At 47.4% G+C, this 15,744-nt stretch overlaps 1 protein-coding gene across 4 annotated transcripts in view; it reads right to left on the bottom strand.

Annotated features, from left to right (window-relative positions):
* The window catches only part of XPNPEP1 (X-prolyl aminopeptidase 1), a 54,417-nt gene that overhangs the window by 19,631 nt on the left and 19,042 nt on the right, over positions 1-15,744 (bottom strand). For all 4 annotated transcript variants that reach the window (XR_003433916.1, XM_027112544.1, XM_027112543.1 and 1 more), the window contains 6 exons: positions 10,288-10,351; positions 8,983-9,087; positions 5,462-5,554; positions 5,065-5,208; positions 2,749-2,844; positions 532-613 (listed from right to left, as the gene is read on the bottom strand). Coding sequence is in view for 3 of the 4 variants with exons in the window: in XM_027112544.1 (XP_026968345.1) it covers positions 532-613; positions 2,749-2,844; positions 5,065-5,208; positions 5,462-5,554; positions 8,983-9,087; positions 10,288-10,351 (584 nt within the window). In the remaining variant the exon portion in view is untranslated. The remainder of the gene's footprint in view (positions 1-531; positions 614-2,748; positions 2,845-5,064; positions 5,209-5,461; positions 5,555-8,982; positions 9,088-10,287; positions 10,352-15,744) is intronic.

The raw sequence follows: 15,744 nt of genomic DNA on the forward strand, positions 1-15,744 counted from the left end.
AATGGCAGGTTGGCCACAAGCAGCAGTTTAAAAGATAAACTGACAAGGCACAGCTCAGGGGGTTTTTCTGTGTCACTTCTGACCTTCCAAAATGACTGGGTCTATATGCATCGTGGACCCAGGATTGTATAACAGAGCCCACATTCCCCTTGGCATTGGCTGCTAGGAAACCTGGAATCAAATGTATGGCCTGAACAAGACTTTGCAGCAGGAATTTTGTGAACTAACCTCACTCTCTCCAGTTTTGTTCTGATGTCCTTGACCACCTATTTTTTTTATCTCCTAGTACTACAGAGACTTTCAGAGATTTCAAATCATTTTCAGGATTAAAAGAGAGGCAGGATATAAATAATTATCTACTGTTAAGGAAGACAAGAAGGGGAAGGAAGAGAGGCAGGAAAGGGAAAGGGCAGGAGAAAAGCAGCATTCTAGCACACGTCAGGCCGAGGCTGGTGGGCCCGGGCCAGAAGGGGGCGCCTGGGGCTCCGAGGAGCGTGGGGAAGGACTTTCAGGTGCGGGGCCAACACTCACATGATGGTCTCTAGTCCTATGATTGCATAGGAGAAAAATACTGGATTGTGCTCCACATCCGATCCTCGGAGATTGAACAGCCCTGGAAAAAAAAGTTCCTGTCACCTGCCTGAGTGAGAGTTTAAGGGGTAGGTTGTAGAGCAAGGGAAGAGCTTCCACGCGCTAGGGAAGGACTGGGCGGCATCTCTCAGAGAAGCTGGGAGCCTCACTTCCTGGTCCCACCTCTGAGCTGCAGTTGCTCATATCCGCCAAATGATGGCACCAGAACTGTTTCTTACGCTACCGCATCACCATCCCAAGAAGGGGATGGAAGAGTTATTAGTCAGAAAACCCAACAAATGCCCTCCAGACAAGAGTTGAAATGGTCCACCTGGCGGTGACCTGCCAGGCCTAGCAGGCCTGACGTGCCACAGAAAAACGCTCCGGCACTCCCAAATACAGGGGACGGAGCCAAGCACCCGCTCCCTTCTGAGGGGAACGACCTAGAGTAGAAAAACTGAGACCCACCCATGAGGGAGGCCAGATGAGGCCCTCTGTGCGAGGGTCAAGAGCCCCAGGAAGGCGGGGCTTCCCGGCAGAGGAACAAAAGCAGTGAGTCAGCAGGGCTCCAGCCCACGAATGAAACCCGAGCCTGCGGCCCACCCGGAACCACGGCTGGGTGGAGGACCTGCCTTGGCCAGTGTCAGGGGGTCTAGTGAGGTCACTGCGTGTTGGAGAAACTTAGAGGGACCAGCAGAGAGCACAGCTCCCGTCCGAGGACTTCCAGCTGCCTAATGCTTGCTCTCCTGAGGATCAGAGTGCAGAGAAGACCCTGGCGTAAAAAGCACTGCCTCTATTTTAACATCATGGCCTCGCAAAGTAAAGCAATGAGGCAACATGTTTTACCTATCAGACCAAACTAGCACTCTTTTTAAATGACAGCACCTGGGGCTGGCAAGGGTGTGGCGAGAGGGGTGTATTCACACACGCCTGTGCAACCTTTCCGGCAGGTACATGGCAAAATGGTCAAAGCCCTGCCATGCACGCCCCCCCTAATCCATAACACCACCTCTAAAGCCAACCAGAAGTTGGAAGAAAATTACCAGAAACTAAGACATGGATTGTGATGCACCAGGACTCTGATGGATGTTAACAAAAGCACGAGAACATTGGAAATTACTCAAAGGGCGTAGGTAGGGGAATGGTTAAGTAAATTATGATACAACCATATGATGAGACATTTAATATTCACTTAAAATTATGCTTATGTATGCTTAGAGTATCCCGATACACTGGAAAAAATCTAGCTACAAAATTACAAATGTGCAGAATGTTAGCTGTGATTTTCTGTGTGTAAGGAAATTATAGGTGATTTTTTTTCTTCTTTCTACTTCCTCTGCGCTTTCCAGGTTTTCCGCAATGGAAATGTGTGTCTTTTTAATAATAAAGGAGAGAAATTAGCTTTATATGTTATTTTCTCCGACGTTAAAGTTATTTAGTTAATTAGGGATATAAATCACTGACACTCTTGACAAAGTTTGGAACTGGGAATTAGAGAGCTAGGATACTGTGCAGTAAACTTTCTTTCTCTAGTGAGAAAAATCAAAGAATAAGGCAGTGCCTTGTCTCAGGTACCCTGGGTCAAATCCAGTCAGAAAATCGCAGACATATTAAGAAGATTCCTTCAGGTTCTAGAAGGCACTGAACAATTCCATGGGGATAGTTTAAGGTCTAAAGATTAAAAAACTGCTATTGTACCAAAAGGCTTGTTGAAGAACTTTCAGTTCCTGAGTTTTCTGAAGTAGAAATATTTCTAGAACATCCTCATTGTGAAGAACTTGGGGATATACAGGAAAAGGATAAAGAAAAAAATATCTCCTGTGATCTTACTTCTATACCCATAGAGACACACGAATGTTGACAGGCACCAAAAGTTTGTTGGAGATGTCCCTCCTCAGAGATGTCACAGTCCTGAGTAGACTGGCCAGAGAGGGACATCATCACAGATTTAACATCAGCCCCTGGCTGTAATACAGCTCCAGACCAAGCTACATTCCCCTCCCTGACTCCCTATAATTACTTCTCCATCCTACTCGGCATATCATATACCCCACTGGTGACAGTCTTTTGCTTATTCCCTGGCCACTCAGAAAGCTGAATTGCATGAACACACAGATTCCCAGAGAACCAACGCAGAGACTGGGTAACACACCCCAACAGTGAAACCAGAGCACTCACATGCAATCTCATCCAGGGCAGTGACCACAAACCACACGACGTTCCTCTCGGCCATTTTCAACCGAAGATCTACAACTTTGTCCTTCCAGGAGATGCCTGCAAGAAACAAACATACTTGCGACTCCAGCCCTGGTCTGGTCCCAGGGACCTGCGGAAGCCAAGTGAAAGAACCCATTCCAAACATTTTTAACCAGCACCATATCCCAGGGAGCATGTTATCTGAGCAGACAGCAGGCCCAGATTCAAGCCCCATACATGAGAAGAGACTCTAAGCTAGTTGACTGTCAAGAGCCCCGACTACCTCAAAGAAAAAGTAATTCATTTGTTCATCCAACAAATGTCTATGAAGCATCTACACTTCCCAGGCATAGATATCTGCAGGTACCATGCTGGTCACTGTGGTTACAGCTCTGAGCTACATGCAGTCCTTGAGCTCATGGGGCTTACAATCTAGAAGGGAAGACAAGACAATTAAACCAGCAATTAGTGGGACTTCCCTGGTGGCACAGTGGTTAAGAATCCACCTGCCAATGCAGGGGACATGGGTTCGATCCCTGGTCTGGGAGGACGCCACATGCCTTGGAGCAACTAAGCCCGCAAGCCACAACTACTGAGCCCGTGTGCCACAACTAATGAAGCCTGCACACCTAGACCCCGTGGTCTGCAACAAGAGAAGCCACCGCAATGAGAAGCCTGCGCACCACAATGAAGAGTAGCCCCCGCTTGCCGCAACTAGAGAAAGCCTGCACAAGGCAACGAAGACCCAACACAGCCAAAAATAAAATAAATAATTTTTTTAAAAAACACCCAAAAACCAGCAATTAGTTATACTTCTGTACAGGGAGCTTTGATAACACACTACCCAGCAGAGAGAACTCACCGAGTCTTAGAGGTCAGGGGAATATCACCTACCACTTTACATTCCTGGAGATACGAGACTTGCCCTTCAGTGCTAAGACCGAGGAATTCTCTACAGTCTGACTCAGTGTGACAACCACTTCCAAATCACACTTGCACTGTCAGACACAGCCACGGCCTCCCTGCTCTCCCCAGGATGAAACTGCGGTCCTAGAGGAGCTCACCCCACCACCACCCAGCATGAAACAGCACATGTAACACAGGGCACAGCCACCTGTGAACACAGCAGGCATCTGTCTTATTCGCCCAGCACCTAGCAGTGTCCTGTACACAGCAGGCACTCATGTGTCTGCTGAACAGAAGTTTTACCAGCCACACCTGCTCTCCCCCCTTCTATAAGCAATAGGTCAGAGCCTCTGCTTCAGTTGAACAAAACTCAAAACACACTGATGGAAAATGCTGAGCTGACCCTGGGCCACTCACTGGACCCATCCCCCTAATCTGTAATACCCTCAGGTGAGGGTGTCACAAGGAAAGCAAGCTGGGGGCTGTCCCCACAACTAAACGCTGCTTTGAAGACCAGCTCGGAAATGCTGTTTAAAACTTGACTGAGAGTCTGGGCTGTAATGCTTTCTTCCCAGGACCCCTCTGGGCAATGTGCCTACATTCCAGACATCCCCCATCCACCTCTCCTCTGCCGTTTCTACAGCAAGGCTCCCTCCCCTGCAGCCCCACCTCCCAGGCCTTTCCCTCTGCGCTCCTCACTCTTCCATAAATCACACTTTCGTCTCCCACAAAACGTTCACAGAACTTGCTCCTCACTCACCACTATCACACAAGCCAAAGAAACCCACCCACACCCCAAAGCTACTAAAGCAGAGGACAGACAGGAGGAGGGCGCCTGGGAAGGTAAACGTACAAATGCTGACAGAAGAAAAGGAAATGGAATCTAGAAACCTCTAGGCTCACTATAGTCCAATAAAAATTAATTTAAAAAACAAAACAAAACAAAAGACAATCTGCTAAGGCTGGGGTGTGTATACAACCCAATCAGCTGTTGACACTGATCGTGGATTAATAAATATGAGAAGGAAAAAAATTTAAATAAAGAAATAAAACTCTCAAGGTGACTAAATCAAAACAAGAAAAGAAACCTGTCGTCTGTTTCCAATAAGACACGTTAGAGGGGCAGTTAGCAACTGAATGGTAAAAAAGCCATCTCAGCAGCACCCACAGGTCTGCCCAGAGGAGCTTTGCAAGAATAAACTGTGCCAAAGTAGGTGGCAAGTAGGTGGCAACTGTGGAAACAAACTGAACTCCTGCTGCATCAAATGCCCCACGTGCCAGGGCGGGGCAAAATCCTCCAGTCAGCTCAAGCTCGACCTGGATTCAGAGGACTTTCGTTGAGGTGAAGGGGCCGATGGTCGGGGGCCTTCTGGGCACAGCCGTGGTTCTGACCTGTGTAATCCAGGCCCAGTGTGATGAGGGGCTTGCACGGACGCTCAGGCCGGTCTGTCCAGATCTTGTCCACAAGGTTCTCCTTGACAGGAATGAGGTGGTGGCCAGCGCTTCTCAGAACCTTGGCCATCTTCTTCCAGTAATCTGAGGAGAAACACACGTGGTCTAGCTATGAACTGAACACCCTTTACAGGCAGCAGGGCTTTGAGAGCCTGGCACCTTCTGAAAGGCTATCCCGTGGCCCTGTGCTAACTCTTCTCCTCACCTTGACCTTTGTTGTGACATCAAATCATGCTGAGCCTCCAAATGTTCCACAACCCACAAGCAAACAGGGAGGATGGAGAGGCCTCTAGAACACACTTCCTCACCCAAGATGAAAGGGCCTATGCTTACTCACCTGTAGGAATGATCAGTGGGTCCACACCAACCCTGGATCCTTCAGGAAGTACGCTCACCAGCCAGTCTTCCTGAGTTGGTGTGTCCTTCAGACCTACAGAGGGAAGAACTGATGAGAAACAATTCCCAGGGGACCCGAGCTCATTGTCCTATCCAGAAGGAGGAAATTCACCAACATCATGATAGCAGGGTCTTTATTAAGCACCTTCTTCAAAAAGAATTGACAGCACTTGGAAAATCTGAACTTCCCTTAATCCTGGAAGGCTATGAAAAGTGTAAGATGCTATAAAAGGAAAACATAAAGTAAGATGGTATATAAGGAATGGGTGAGACAGAAGAAAAAAGGAAACAGGATTTTCATTAGACCCCTGGTAAAAAGGCATCCCAGGAATCGCTGCAATACAGGTACATGGTGTCATCGTGAAGATCGTCTTGTATCAGCCTTCGGTCACTTTACCACTACTGGTGATGAGAGGGTGGGTGGTGATATGGTGAAGGCTGGGAGCCTCCCTTACATCGTACACCAGGTAAGGGGAACACACACCACAGTGCCCTCCCCATATCTGTAGGGCAGCATTGCAGAGTGAAGGCCCCCGCCAGACAACCAGGCCTGACTGGCAGCAGAGAAACGTATCCAAAGACTGTAAGAGGGACACACAGGAACCCAACATCGTGTCTTTAACTGGCTCCCTGGGCTTCCCAACTACCAAGAGCAAACAGTCATAGGACACCAAATAAGCTTCAAAAAGGAACTAAAGTTATTTTTATATCCCCGTTTTTCTTTAATTCGACCCAGTATCTTGTATGTTTCAGATGTATACTTTTTTCATCAAATTTTTGCTAAACAACTAACATTTTGAGAAAATATTAAGAGCAAGAGTTCACATATTCTGAAATAGTACTGTTTTACTATTCTCCCTAGCGAGTACTGATAACCACATAACCACAGAAGGGAAGTTCAAAGGTTTGTAAAGAAATGAGCTCATGGGACTTCCCTGGTGGTCCAGTGGTTAAGAATCTGCCTTCCAATGCCGCGGACGTGGGTTCGATCCCTGGTCGGGGAACTAAGATCCCACGTGCCTCAACCACCAAGCCAACCAAGCCCAAGCGCCACAACCACCAAGCCCACACGCCTCAACTAGAGAAACTGTGTGCCACAAACTACAGAGCCCACATGCTTTGGAGCCTGAGCGGCACAACTAGAGAAGCCCGCACGCCACAACAAAGAGCCCGCATGCCGCAACTAAGACCCCGCGTGCTGCAACTAAGACCCAATGCAGCCAAAAAAAGCAAACAAATAAATAAATATTTAAAAAAAAAGAAATGAGCTCATGAATCTGTTCTAAAAAACTGCCTAGAAGCTGGCACTGAGTTGTTATTTTGTTATTTGATTCTTTCCTATTTTTTTCAAACCGCTAAACAAGCCACTTACTAACAAAGTTTCTTTAATGCCCCTAGTATAACTTTCACAGGATGAAGTCATATCATCTCCTAGAAGACAGATGTTTGGCAAAAACCCCAGGGATGAACCACTCCCCAACTACACCCACCAGAATCTCCCTACACAGGAGAGACAGTGAGGAGGTGGGCTTAGGGCAGAAACTAGAGAGGGGCTTGGAAGGGAGAAGGACTCATCCGCTGGGGCTGTTTTAGAGGACAGGCAGACAGTATTCGCTCCTCTGACACTCTGACCCCCAAAGCGCTGACTTATCTAACAGCTGGAGTTTAGGCCCCAAAGAGAGATGACCACACCCCAGAGGCACACTGAATGATCCACTGGGGTACAAGCAGAAAGTATTAGGACTTCCACTGGTAATTTTTCTTAAAAAATAAGATATCAATCTTTGCTTGTATTTGAAATACAGATGGACTGGGCGCATATACCATCAACAGAGGCATGTAATCAAAAAGTTTAAAGGTCTAGTGGCCTATCCATTTATAACAGCCCTACAACCCCAAGTGCCTGTGTGTGTGTGTGTGTGTGTGTGTGTGTGACAGAGAGAGAGAGAGAGAGAGAGAGAGAGAAGAGGGAGAACAACTGGGGCAACAACCACCTGTAGCTTTGATGTTTCTATATTTTTAAAAAGACTTTTGAGAAACGTAAATTTAAAATAAATCCACTGCCAGGATAAAAACGTTCCTAATTCCTCCTTCCCTAAGACAAACAACACTTATATATGTGGAGAGTGTGTGAAACACACACACACACACACAAACACACACACACACACACACACACACACTACCTCAGTAGGCTAACTGCTTGGATCTTGGAGTCAACTCAACTCAACTCAGTGTCAACAGCCCTCTGTTCCGTGAACCGTGAGTCTGGTAACAACCTGATTTCCTCATTACTTCCAACTACAAACAAGAAATACCAGGGATTTGGCCTCATCTTCTCTTCCTCACTCAGCCCTGGTAGCCCCTTTTCCCTCCTTCTATTGTCCAAGTTCAAAATTCAGAAGGCAGAGGCCTTTGTACAACCACTAAAATCATGTTTCAAAAGACTATTATAGTGACAAGGAAAAATACAGCATAAAATTAAATGAAAAAACAAGAGTACACACACACACACACACACACACACACAATCATTATCCAATAAACACTGAGCTCTATGCTTCCCATATACTATTTCTTTAACCCTCACCATTTTATGTGGTACTTTCTATTACTATTCCACCTTACATATGAGGAAGCTGAAGCACGGAAGGTGAAGCAACTTGCCCAAGAAAGTTCCAGACCCATGCTCTTGCCCTATGGCTGAGCTGCCAGAAGCAAGTCAGGATCCTCAGAGGGAGAGCTTCCTAGCTTCAGTTGCCAATGGCCCCTTACCTTTATCTCACTTTGAATCATGAGGCAGCAAAGAGCAATGGAAAGGCCCCAGTGCATGAATCAAATGCACAGCAAGCTATGTGAGCTGCAGCAAAGCAACTGTCCTCTCTGGCCCTCAGTTTCTCCTCACTGAAATGAGTATCCTGAACCAGGATCTTCCAAAATTAAATGCGTAATGGTATGTGTATATCAGCATGTCATTTTCTTGCTTTTCCTTGTGCCATGAACTGGACTGTGTCCCCTCAAAATTCATACGTTGAATGTAACTATATTTGGAGACAGGAGGTTTAGGAGGAAATTAAGGTTAAATGAAGTCATAAGGTAGAATTCTAATCCAGGAGGACTGGTGGCCTTCTAAGCAGAGGAACAGAGAGAGATAGCCATGTAAGGATACAGTGAGAAGGAGGCTGTCTGCACGCCAGGAAGAGAGCTCTCACCAGAACCTGACCACAATAGCACCCTGATTTCAGACCTCCAGCCACCAGAAATGAAAAAGTAAATTTCTGTTGTTTAAGCCACCCAGTCTGTGGTATTTTGTTTTGGTAGCCTGAGCAGACTAAGACACCTTGGATTCTAAAAGGGGCCCGTGGCCCCATAAAAGGGGTAAGATCCAGAAGCCCTGAGGAGCCCTAGGGTCCCCTGCCAGAGCTGACCAACTGAAGTTGAGATGGCTGTGCCTCTACGCACCCATCTTCATGAGCGTCCAGTTGCTGTCCATCTGCTTGGCAGCCTGGAGGAAGTAGCGCCCATCAGTCCACATGGCCGCATGTTCTTCTGTGACGATGGCTGTGCCTACAGCAGGGGAGCAAGGAGATGAGAAAAGTTTCTGACCACCACCTAGAAGCTGCACAAAACGGCAGCAGGCAGGCAAGCACGGTGAGGGGCACCAGATCCCGTGTGGCCTCACCACCGCTCCGGTGGGGCCTCTGGTGGGGCAGCGGGGCCTTTAACTCCAAGAGAACCTCCAGGCAAGAGAAGATGATACCACTGAAAAACAGCTGTGGGCCAAGCTCCGAAAGAAACAGTCCTGAGTCAGCCTGGGTATTGGTCCCTGCACAGAAAGGACCCCACTTGTACAGCATGAGTCAAGGTCAGTAGAAAGAGGTCTGTGGACCTGTGGCCACAAGGGTCTCGTAATTAACAAGACAGCAGTGAATCTGCTCAGTGATCACAGCCATCTGCTCCACCAGGCACCCTAAAGGAGGTGTTTCACCTTTCCCAAGAGAGACCACCTGGATGCTGTCAGTGTTCATTGTGATGCAGCAGTTGGTCACCAGCCAGGAGTTTATGCCTCCCACCTCTATCTGCCCTCAGTTCCCACAGGCCCAACAGAACTCAGGGCTTTCAGCAGAGGTGTCAGCCAAAACCAATTCTAAAGTGCCTTTTACATCAACGGAAGCAGTGCGCTAACTGCGAGGAGAGGGGTTTGCACCGAGTCTAGCAGCTTTGAAGGATGGGAGTCTGAAGGGGGGAACCCATCCTAAATCTCAAGGGCACAACAGCTTTGGGAAAGTTAGGGCAGGGCAACAATGTAGCTCAACATTCATCTTTGTTATTTAAGCTGAAACTGAAAACAGAGAAACCAAAAGTCAAGCGCTTAGACAATTACACAGGACCAATAGGCTAAGGAGGGGGTTTTAAGGGATGCTATTAGTGTCCCACTTTTTATTTGGAGTGCTAGTTACACGGGGTATTCAGGTTAATTGATACACTTTTCTGTATGTATGTTACAGTTAATAAAAAGTTCAAAAATATTTTTTAAGTAACATTTTTTAAGATTTGAAAAGCAAAGGCATAGAGAAAAGAGACACAAAAATGTAAGCTTAGGAGCTGGGGATGCTGGGACCACATCCCCTCTGCAGAGGCTCAATGGGGACGTCTGGTTTGCTTTTTTTTTTTTTTTGGTTCTATATCACAGGCTGAAACCGGTTCTAGTTATTTTTGAGAGGCAAACAAAAGTACCAAAAGAACAAAGAGAATTTAGAAACTCACCTGCAGAGCCATCAAATCCAGAGACAAAGGCCCGCCGACAGTCACAGGGAGCAATGTACTCACTCTGGAAAACAAAAAGGACAAGGAATTGGACCTTGATCAGTCACATGCGACTCCTGCTCAGCCCAGCAGGGCTGCAAAGCTGGCAAAAGCTGGGCACCTGCCTTCAAGGAACTGCCAATCTAGCTGAAAAGGCAAGCTGAACTTTTTTTTTTTAATTAGTGCACACTACAGAAGACCCTAATTAATTACGGGCTAAAGGGCTGTTCCCTTTAACCTCAATTTTTTCATCTGGAGAACAAAGCAAGTCAAGAGAAACAGATCAAAACTGCTCTTTCCTCACTGAGATCTTACTCAAAAAACAAACCAATAGCCTTCTCCCTTCCTTGCCACTGACATTTAGGCATCTGTTATTTTTCTCAAAAGCCCGAATTTCTGTTTTATGTGCCAATAATTCTCTAACTTAAGTCTCTTTAGATATCAGCTTATTTCTGAACTTCCTGTTTGTATCCTCCATCCAAGGCAGTGTCACCAATCTCTCCCACGCAGACCCTGTCCCTTCCTGTTAGGGAACAAAGGGAAATGCTTCCTCTAACCCAGGAGGCTTCAGCAAAATAAAACATCATGTTCAAATCCAGGTCCTTCCCAGCCGATAATCCCTTGCCTCTGAATGGAATGGGATTAGGGCTAAGAAGGTAAGAGGTTCCCATTCCTGGGGAAAGGGTACGAGGCCACATTGTGTAACTTCTGGTAATAGCCAGTGAGGCACAGAGAGTCAAGTAACTTGTCCAAAGTCACACAGCTAATAAGTAGCAGAGGCAGGATTTGAACCTGGGCGGTTTCAGAGCCTCAACTCTGAAGCCCTATGCCACGCTGCCCCCATAAAACACATCGCATCCCATCCTCAAAATAACTCTCCAGGATAAGACCAATAGCAAATGAGAAAACTGAGGTTCAAACACAGAATCTTTAAGTAACCAACACGTCAATAGCAGGGCCAGGATCTGGTCTACTCGAGACCAGAGCCACTGCTCCTTCTCCTGTTAGCAGGTTTTTCCTGAGCTAAAGGACTTGGCAGGGTTAAGAATGCTTAGGATAGAGAAGGACCCCAAGGCATTTTGGGACAGTCAACATGATGTAGGGGAAAACGGCTCCCAGGTTCTAGTCCTGCCGCGTGGATGAGAGCTGCCCCTTTCACCAAGGCAGCCACAATCGCAGCCTCAGACCAGTCACAAGACCATGACCCACAGAGGTGCTGGAAGGGTCAGCAGAAAGAATCATGATGGCAGGATGAAGGGGCTCTGAGAGCTCTGGGTCGCACCTGCCCTCTAGCAGGCCCAGCTACGTGGTCTGCAACGAGTCTCCTCACCTCTTTCAGCCTCAGTTCCTCATTTCTACAACGGGTCATTTCAGATTGCTGAATGCAATGGCAAGCAAATGTTTGATCCCGAAAACACAAGGGAACATTGACCAGACAGCACTAAGGACATAAAAGGAAGTGGCCTCCGGCATCATTTGTGAACTGCAGAGCCCTCCTTTGTTTACTGACCCAGGAATTAGTGAGTGCAAGACTGAAAAAAAAAAAAAGGCCAAAATGGGGGAGTCTGTTCCTACCCTTTTCCTAGTTCTGTTGTGAGGAACAGTAAGTGAATGTTCAAAACAACTCACCAGAAACCTGGGAGTGCTGCGTATATGCAACAGAAGAGACGATATTAATCTCTTCCTCCTGAGGGGTGAAAAAGCAGCTAAGAGGCTGGGAAAACTCAGTTAACAAAAAAAACCTTGTGCTAAAACTCAGAGTACACAACAAGGAGAATACAGAGGGGGCACTCTGGGCCAACAAGGAGGTCCGCCTGGCTGCGTGCTCTCCCACCCGACGCACAGTGAGGAGGCAGGGGAGGGGCTCGGCCTGGCTGGGCTCTGGCACACAGGGACACAGCTCTCGAGCAGTGCCTCACCCCTACCTGGGGAAGCCGGGGCGGAGGCTCACGTCCCCCCAGGGGTTACCTGGAGCTGCCTCTCAGCAAAGGCAGGAGAAGAGTTTCTCCAAAGGGAGATGGAATTAACAGCAGGTGGATGTGTTTGGTTTGGGATCGAGATGAGGGTGGAGCAAGAATGTCTAGACATGACCTAAGTGGTCAACACGCCAGAAAGACATCACTGACCAAAGCTGTCACCTCCACACCAACAGGCTAAGCAGAGCCCAGACAAGCACTGGGCCCGGGCCTCCCACTCTTCCCCCAGCCATGAAGCTGGCAAAGCCCGGGAACATTCTCCCTAGAGAACAGCAAAAGGCCTAAAATAAACCAAAGCCTTAGCATACTAGGAAAAAGCCGCAAAGAAACACAGCCGTTGGCTTTTTTTCCAAAACTGTCCATTTATCTCCATCTCTAATATGTCCCTGTCCAAGCCTCCCTCATCTCTACCTGGACCACTGTCCCTACAATCCACTCTTCACACACACTCAGAGGGAGCTTTTCAAAATGTGTATGTGTCATGTTAGCATCCCGCTTAAAATCCTCCAATGACTTCCCATCACACTTAGGATAAAATCCAAACCCCAGGCCGGTCCCCAAGGCATAGCTTGGTCCGGCCCTGCTCTCCGCCCACAGTCCTCCCACTCACAGTGCTCCAGCCACACCACCTGCTTTCTGCTCCTCGCGCTTGCCAATCTCATTCCTGCTTAAAGGCCTTTGCACATGCTTTCCTTGTGCCTATAAAAGTCTCCCTCTGGTCGTGGTATGGCAGGCTCCTTCCCATCATTATATTTCAGGTCAGATGTCACCTCCCCAGAGAGGCTTGCCTAGACTATCCAACTACAGTAGCCACTCAGCCTCTTCTACCTCTCTGTACAGTACATTTTTCTAGATGTTTCTTTTCTTAATGACTCTTTTACACTGTTATTGTCCTGCCCCCCAGAATGTAAGTCCCATGAGATCAGGGTGTTTGTCTGTCTTGTTTGTCACTGTCCCTGTACAGGGCACAGGTGACACACACTAGGCCCGCAACCAATACTTGCAGAATAAAGGAAGAGCAGGAAGAGAGATGAACCTTTCTCCGTAGTTAAGACCTTAGCCACCTCTTTGAAGACAGAGAAAGGGCTACAAGCCAAGAAATGCAGGTGCCCTCTAGAAACCGGAAAAGACAAGGAAATGGATTCTCCCCAGAGCCTCCAGAAGTCATTTTAGCCCTGCTGACCACTGCAGACTCCAGCCCTCCAGAACTGTAAGATAATAAATTTGTGTTGTTGTAAGCCACTAAGTTCGTCACAGCAGCAACAGGAAACTAATGCTTTATCCAACAGGAAAAAGGCCAGAAGGGATTACAACTGGGGTTTCAAACTCAAAAGCCCTAGGGTACAGGCAGGTAAACGAAATGAGTAAAGCAGGACAAGAGGTTGTCTCTTCTAGAGAGAGCAGCTCCCACTCAGCTCTGATTCCTGTCATGCTGGAATGTGAACCACGTGTTGCCAACCTTCAGTATTTCAGGAAAAGCTAAATATATGTATGTTCGTGAGAGATCACTCAATTTTTAAACGTTGGCACCTAATTCAAACAATTTAAATAACACACACCCAAATAAAGCATATCAGTAAACTACAGAAAAACAAAAAAAAAGCCTCAGCCATGTCTCAAAATCCAGCTCAGACATGCCCTCTTCCACAACGCTTTCTGACCCAGCCGGCTTTCAGAGATCTCCCACACCTCTGGATTTTACCAAACCATCCACAATGGCATTCATCCATGCTCCCCACCTTGGGTGATGATAACAAATAATACTGGCTAAGACTGACTACTTGCCAATAACTATCTTCATTTCCCCTAATTCTAACCCCAACAGCAGCTCTGTAAGGTAGCATCCTTCCCATTTACAGATTTAAAGAAAAAAAAGAAGAAGAAGAATCAGCAGCTCAGAGAAGTAAATTACTTACTTACCACCCCCCCCCCCCCGCCCCAACCAAGACACCACTGCTCTAAGTGGCAGAGCCGAGATCTGATCTCAGGTCTGACTTTCAAAAGCCCATGCCTTTGCCACACTGCCAAGCAACTGCCCCCCATTCACCTCTACCTTCATCAACCACATAACAAATGTCTCCTACATGCAGGAATCAAACCTATGTTCAAGCCTGGCTCCCCCACTTACTGGCTTTCTTGTCTCTTAAATGAAACCAAGTCAAGGTACGTGGGAAAAATGGATAGCTGCCCAAAGATTCACGCCCTTTCCTTACTGTAAAGTCACTGAAGAGCGGTTGGTTTCCCATCCAGGACTTCATTTCCCAGGCCCCCTTGCATCTAGGCAGGATCACATGACTAGTTCTCACCAATGGAAAGAGGGTGGGAAGTGATATCTGAGTCAGGGCAGTTAAAGATGGACGCACCCTCTCCATACTCCTTCCCTTCCTCCAGCTGGAATGGTGGCATCACATGATGGAAAGTGCCTGGATCCCTGAATCACTCTTCTTCCTAGTGGAAGAAAGTCACCCACCAACCAGGAACACCCACTCTGGACTGCTACATGAACAAGAAATAAGGCTCTGCAATACAGAGTCACTGAAACTTTGAGATGTGTTACCACAGCTAGTGTTACTCTAATTAATACGGTGAATAAAATCACTCCGGGATAAAAATCACTACCTCCACCCCAGGAGAAAGCCTATTTAAGAAATACAAACAGGAAGCCAGCTCCTGGAGGAATGGGAGTAGAATCAAAAAGAGTTTCGGAAAATCGGAGTCATGTCTTCCAGAAGGAGGAACCATAAACACAGCCAAAAGCTCAAGGTGGCAAAGCCACCCCCACAAGGATGGGATCTGTGGACTAAGCCGAGCCCAAAAGCAGACGAGGGGCCTCACAGAAGGGGAGGATGAAGAGTTCGGAATTCTCAAAGGTGGGGCCAGCGCAGTTCTGGCCCCAGCCAATGATTCCCCTGGTTTGGGGCCAGTCGTGCCCGCAAATCCCAACATTTGCCTTAGAAGGTACAAGAAAACACCCAGATTACATGAGAGAATGGACACTTCTTCGCTGCAAAAGTCCCCCCGGGCCCAAACTCATTAATACTACAACCATTGTTCTGAGTTTAAAAGAAAAAAACCTTAGAGTCGAAAAGGACAGAGAGGAGCAGACCCCTGGAGTGCCAAGTCCTTGCACAATTACATATTCAGGGTGCGTGTTGTCTCCAACATGCAACAGTGTGTGGGTGTGTGTATTTGTGCTTTGGAAAGTACACAAAGGACAGATTCAAGACTCCTCTTCATTTCTCTAACACCCTCCCCCTCCCCAACCGTAGGAGAAATTCCATCAACACTGAATCTAGCCTGAAACGAAACAGGAACAAGAGCCCCAGAGCACAGCAGCCTCTCTATTACTAAGGAGGCTCCTGCGGCAGGTCACACACAAAGCCAGCACTTCCTGTCCTCACAGTCCTGGCAAGGACCCAGAGTCCCACTTAACAGTCATCCC

The sequence above is a fragment of the Aethalodelphis obliquidens genome, unplaced genomic scaffold (assembly GCF_003676395.1).
Source record: "Aethalodelphis obliquidens isolate GAN/ISIS:26980383/991018 unplaced genomic scaffold, ASM367639v1 scaffold11, whole genome shotgun sequence".
NCBI classification, from domain to species: domain Eukaryota; kingdom Metazoa; phylum Chordata; class Mammalia; order Artiodactyla; family Delphinidae; genus Aethalodelphis; species Aethalodelphis obliquidens.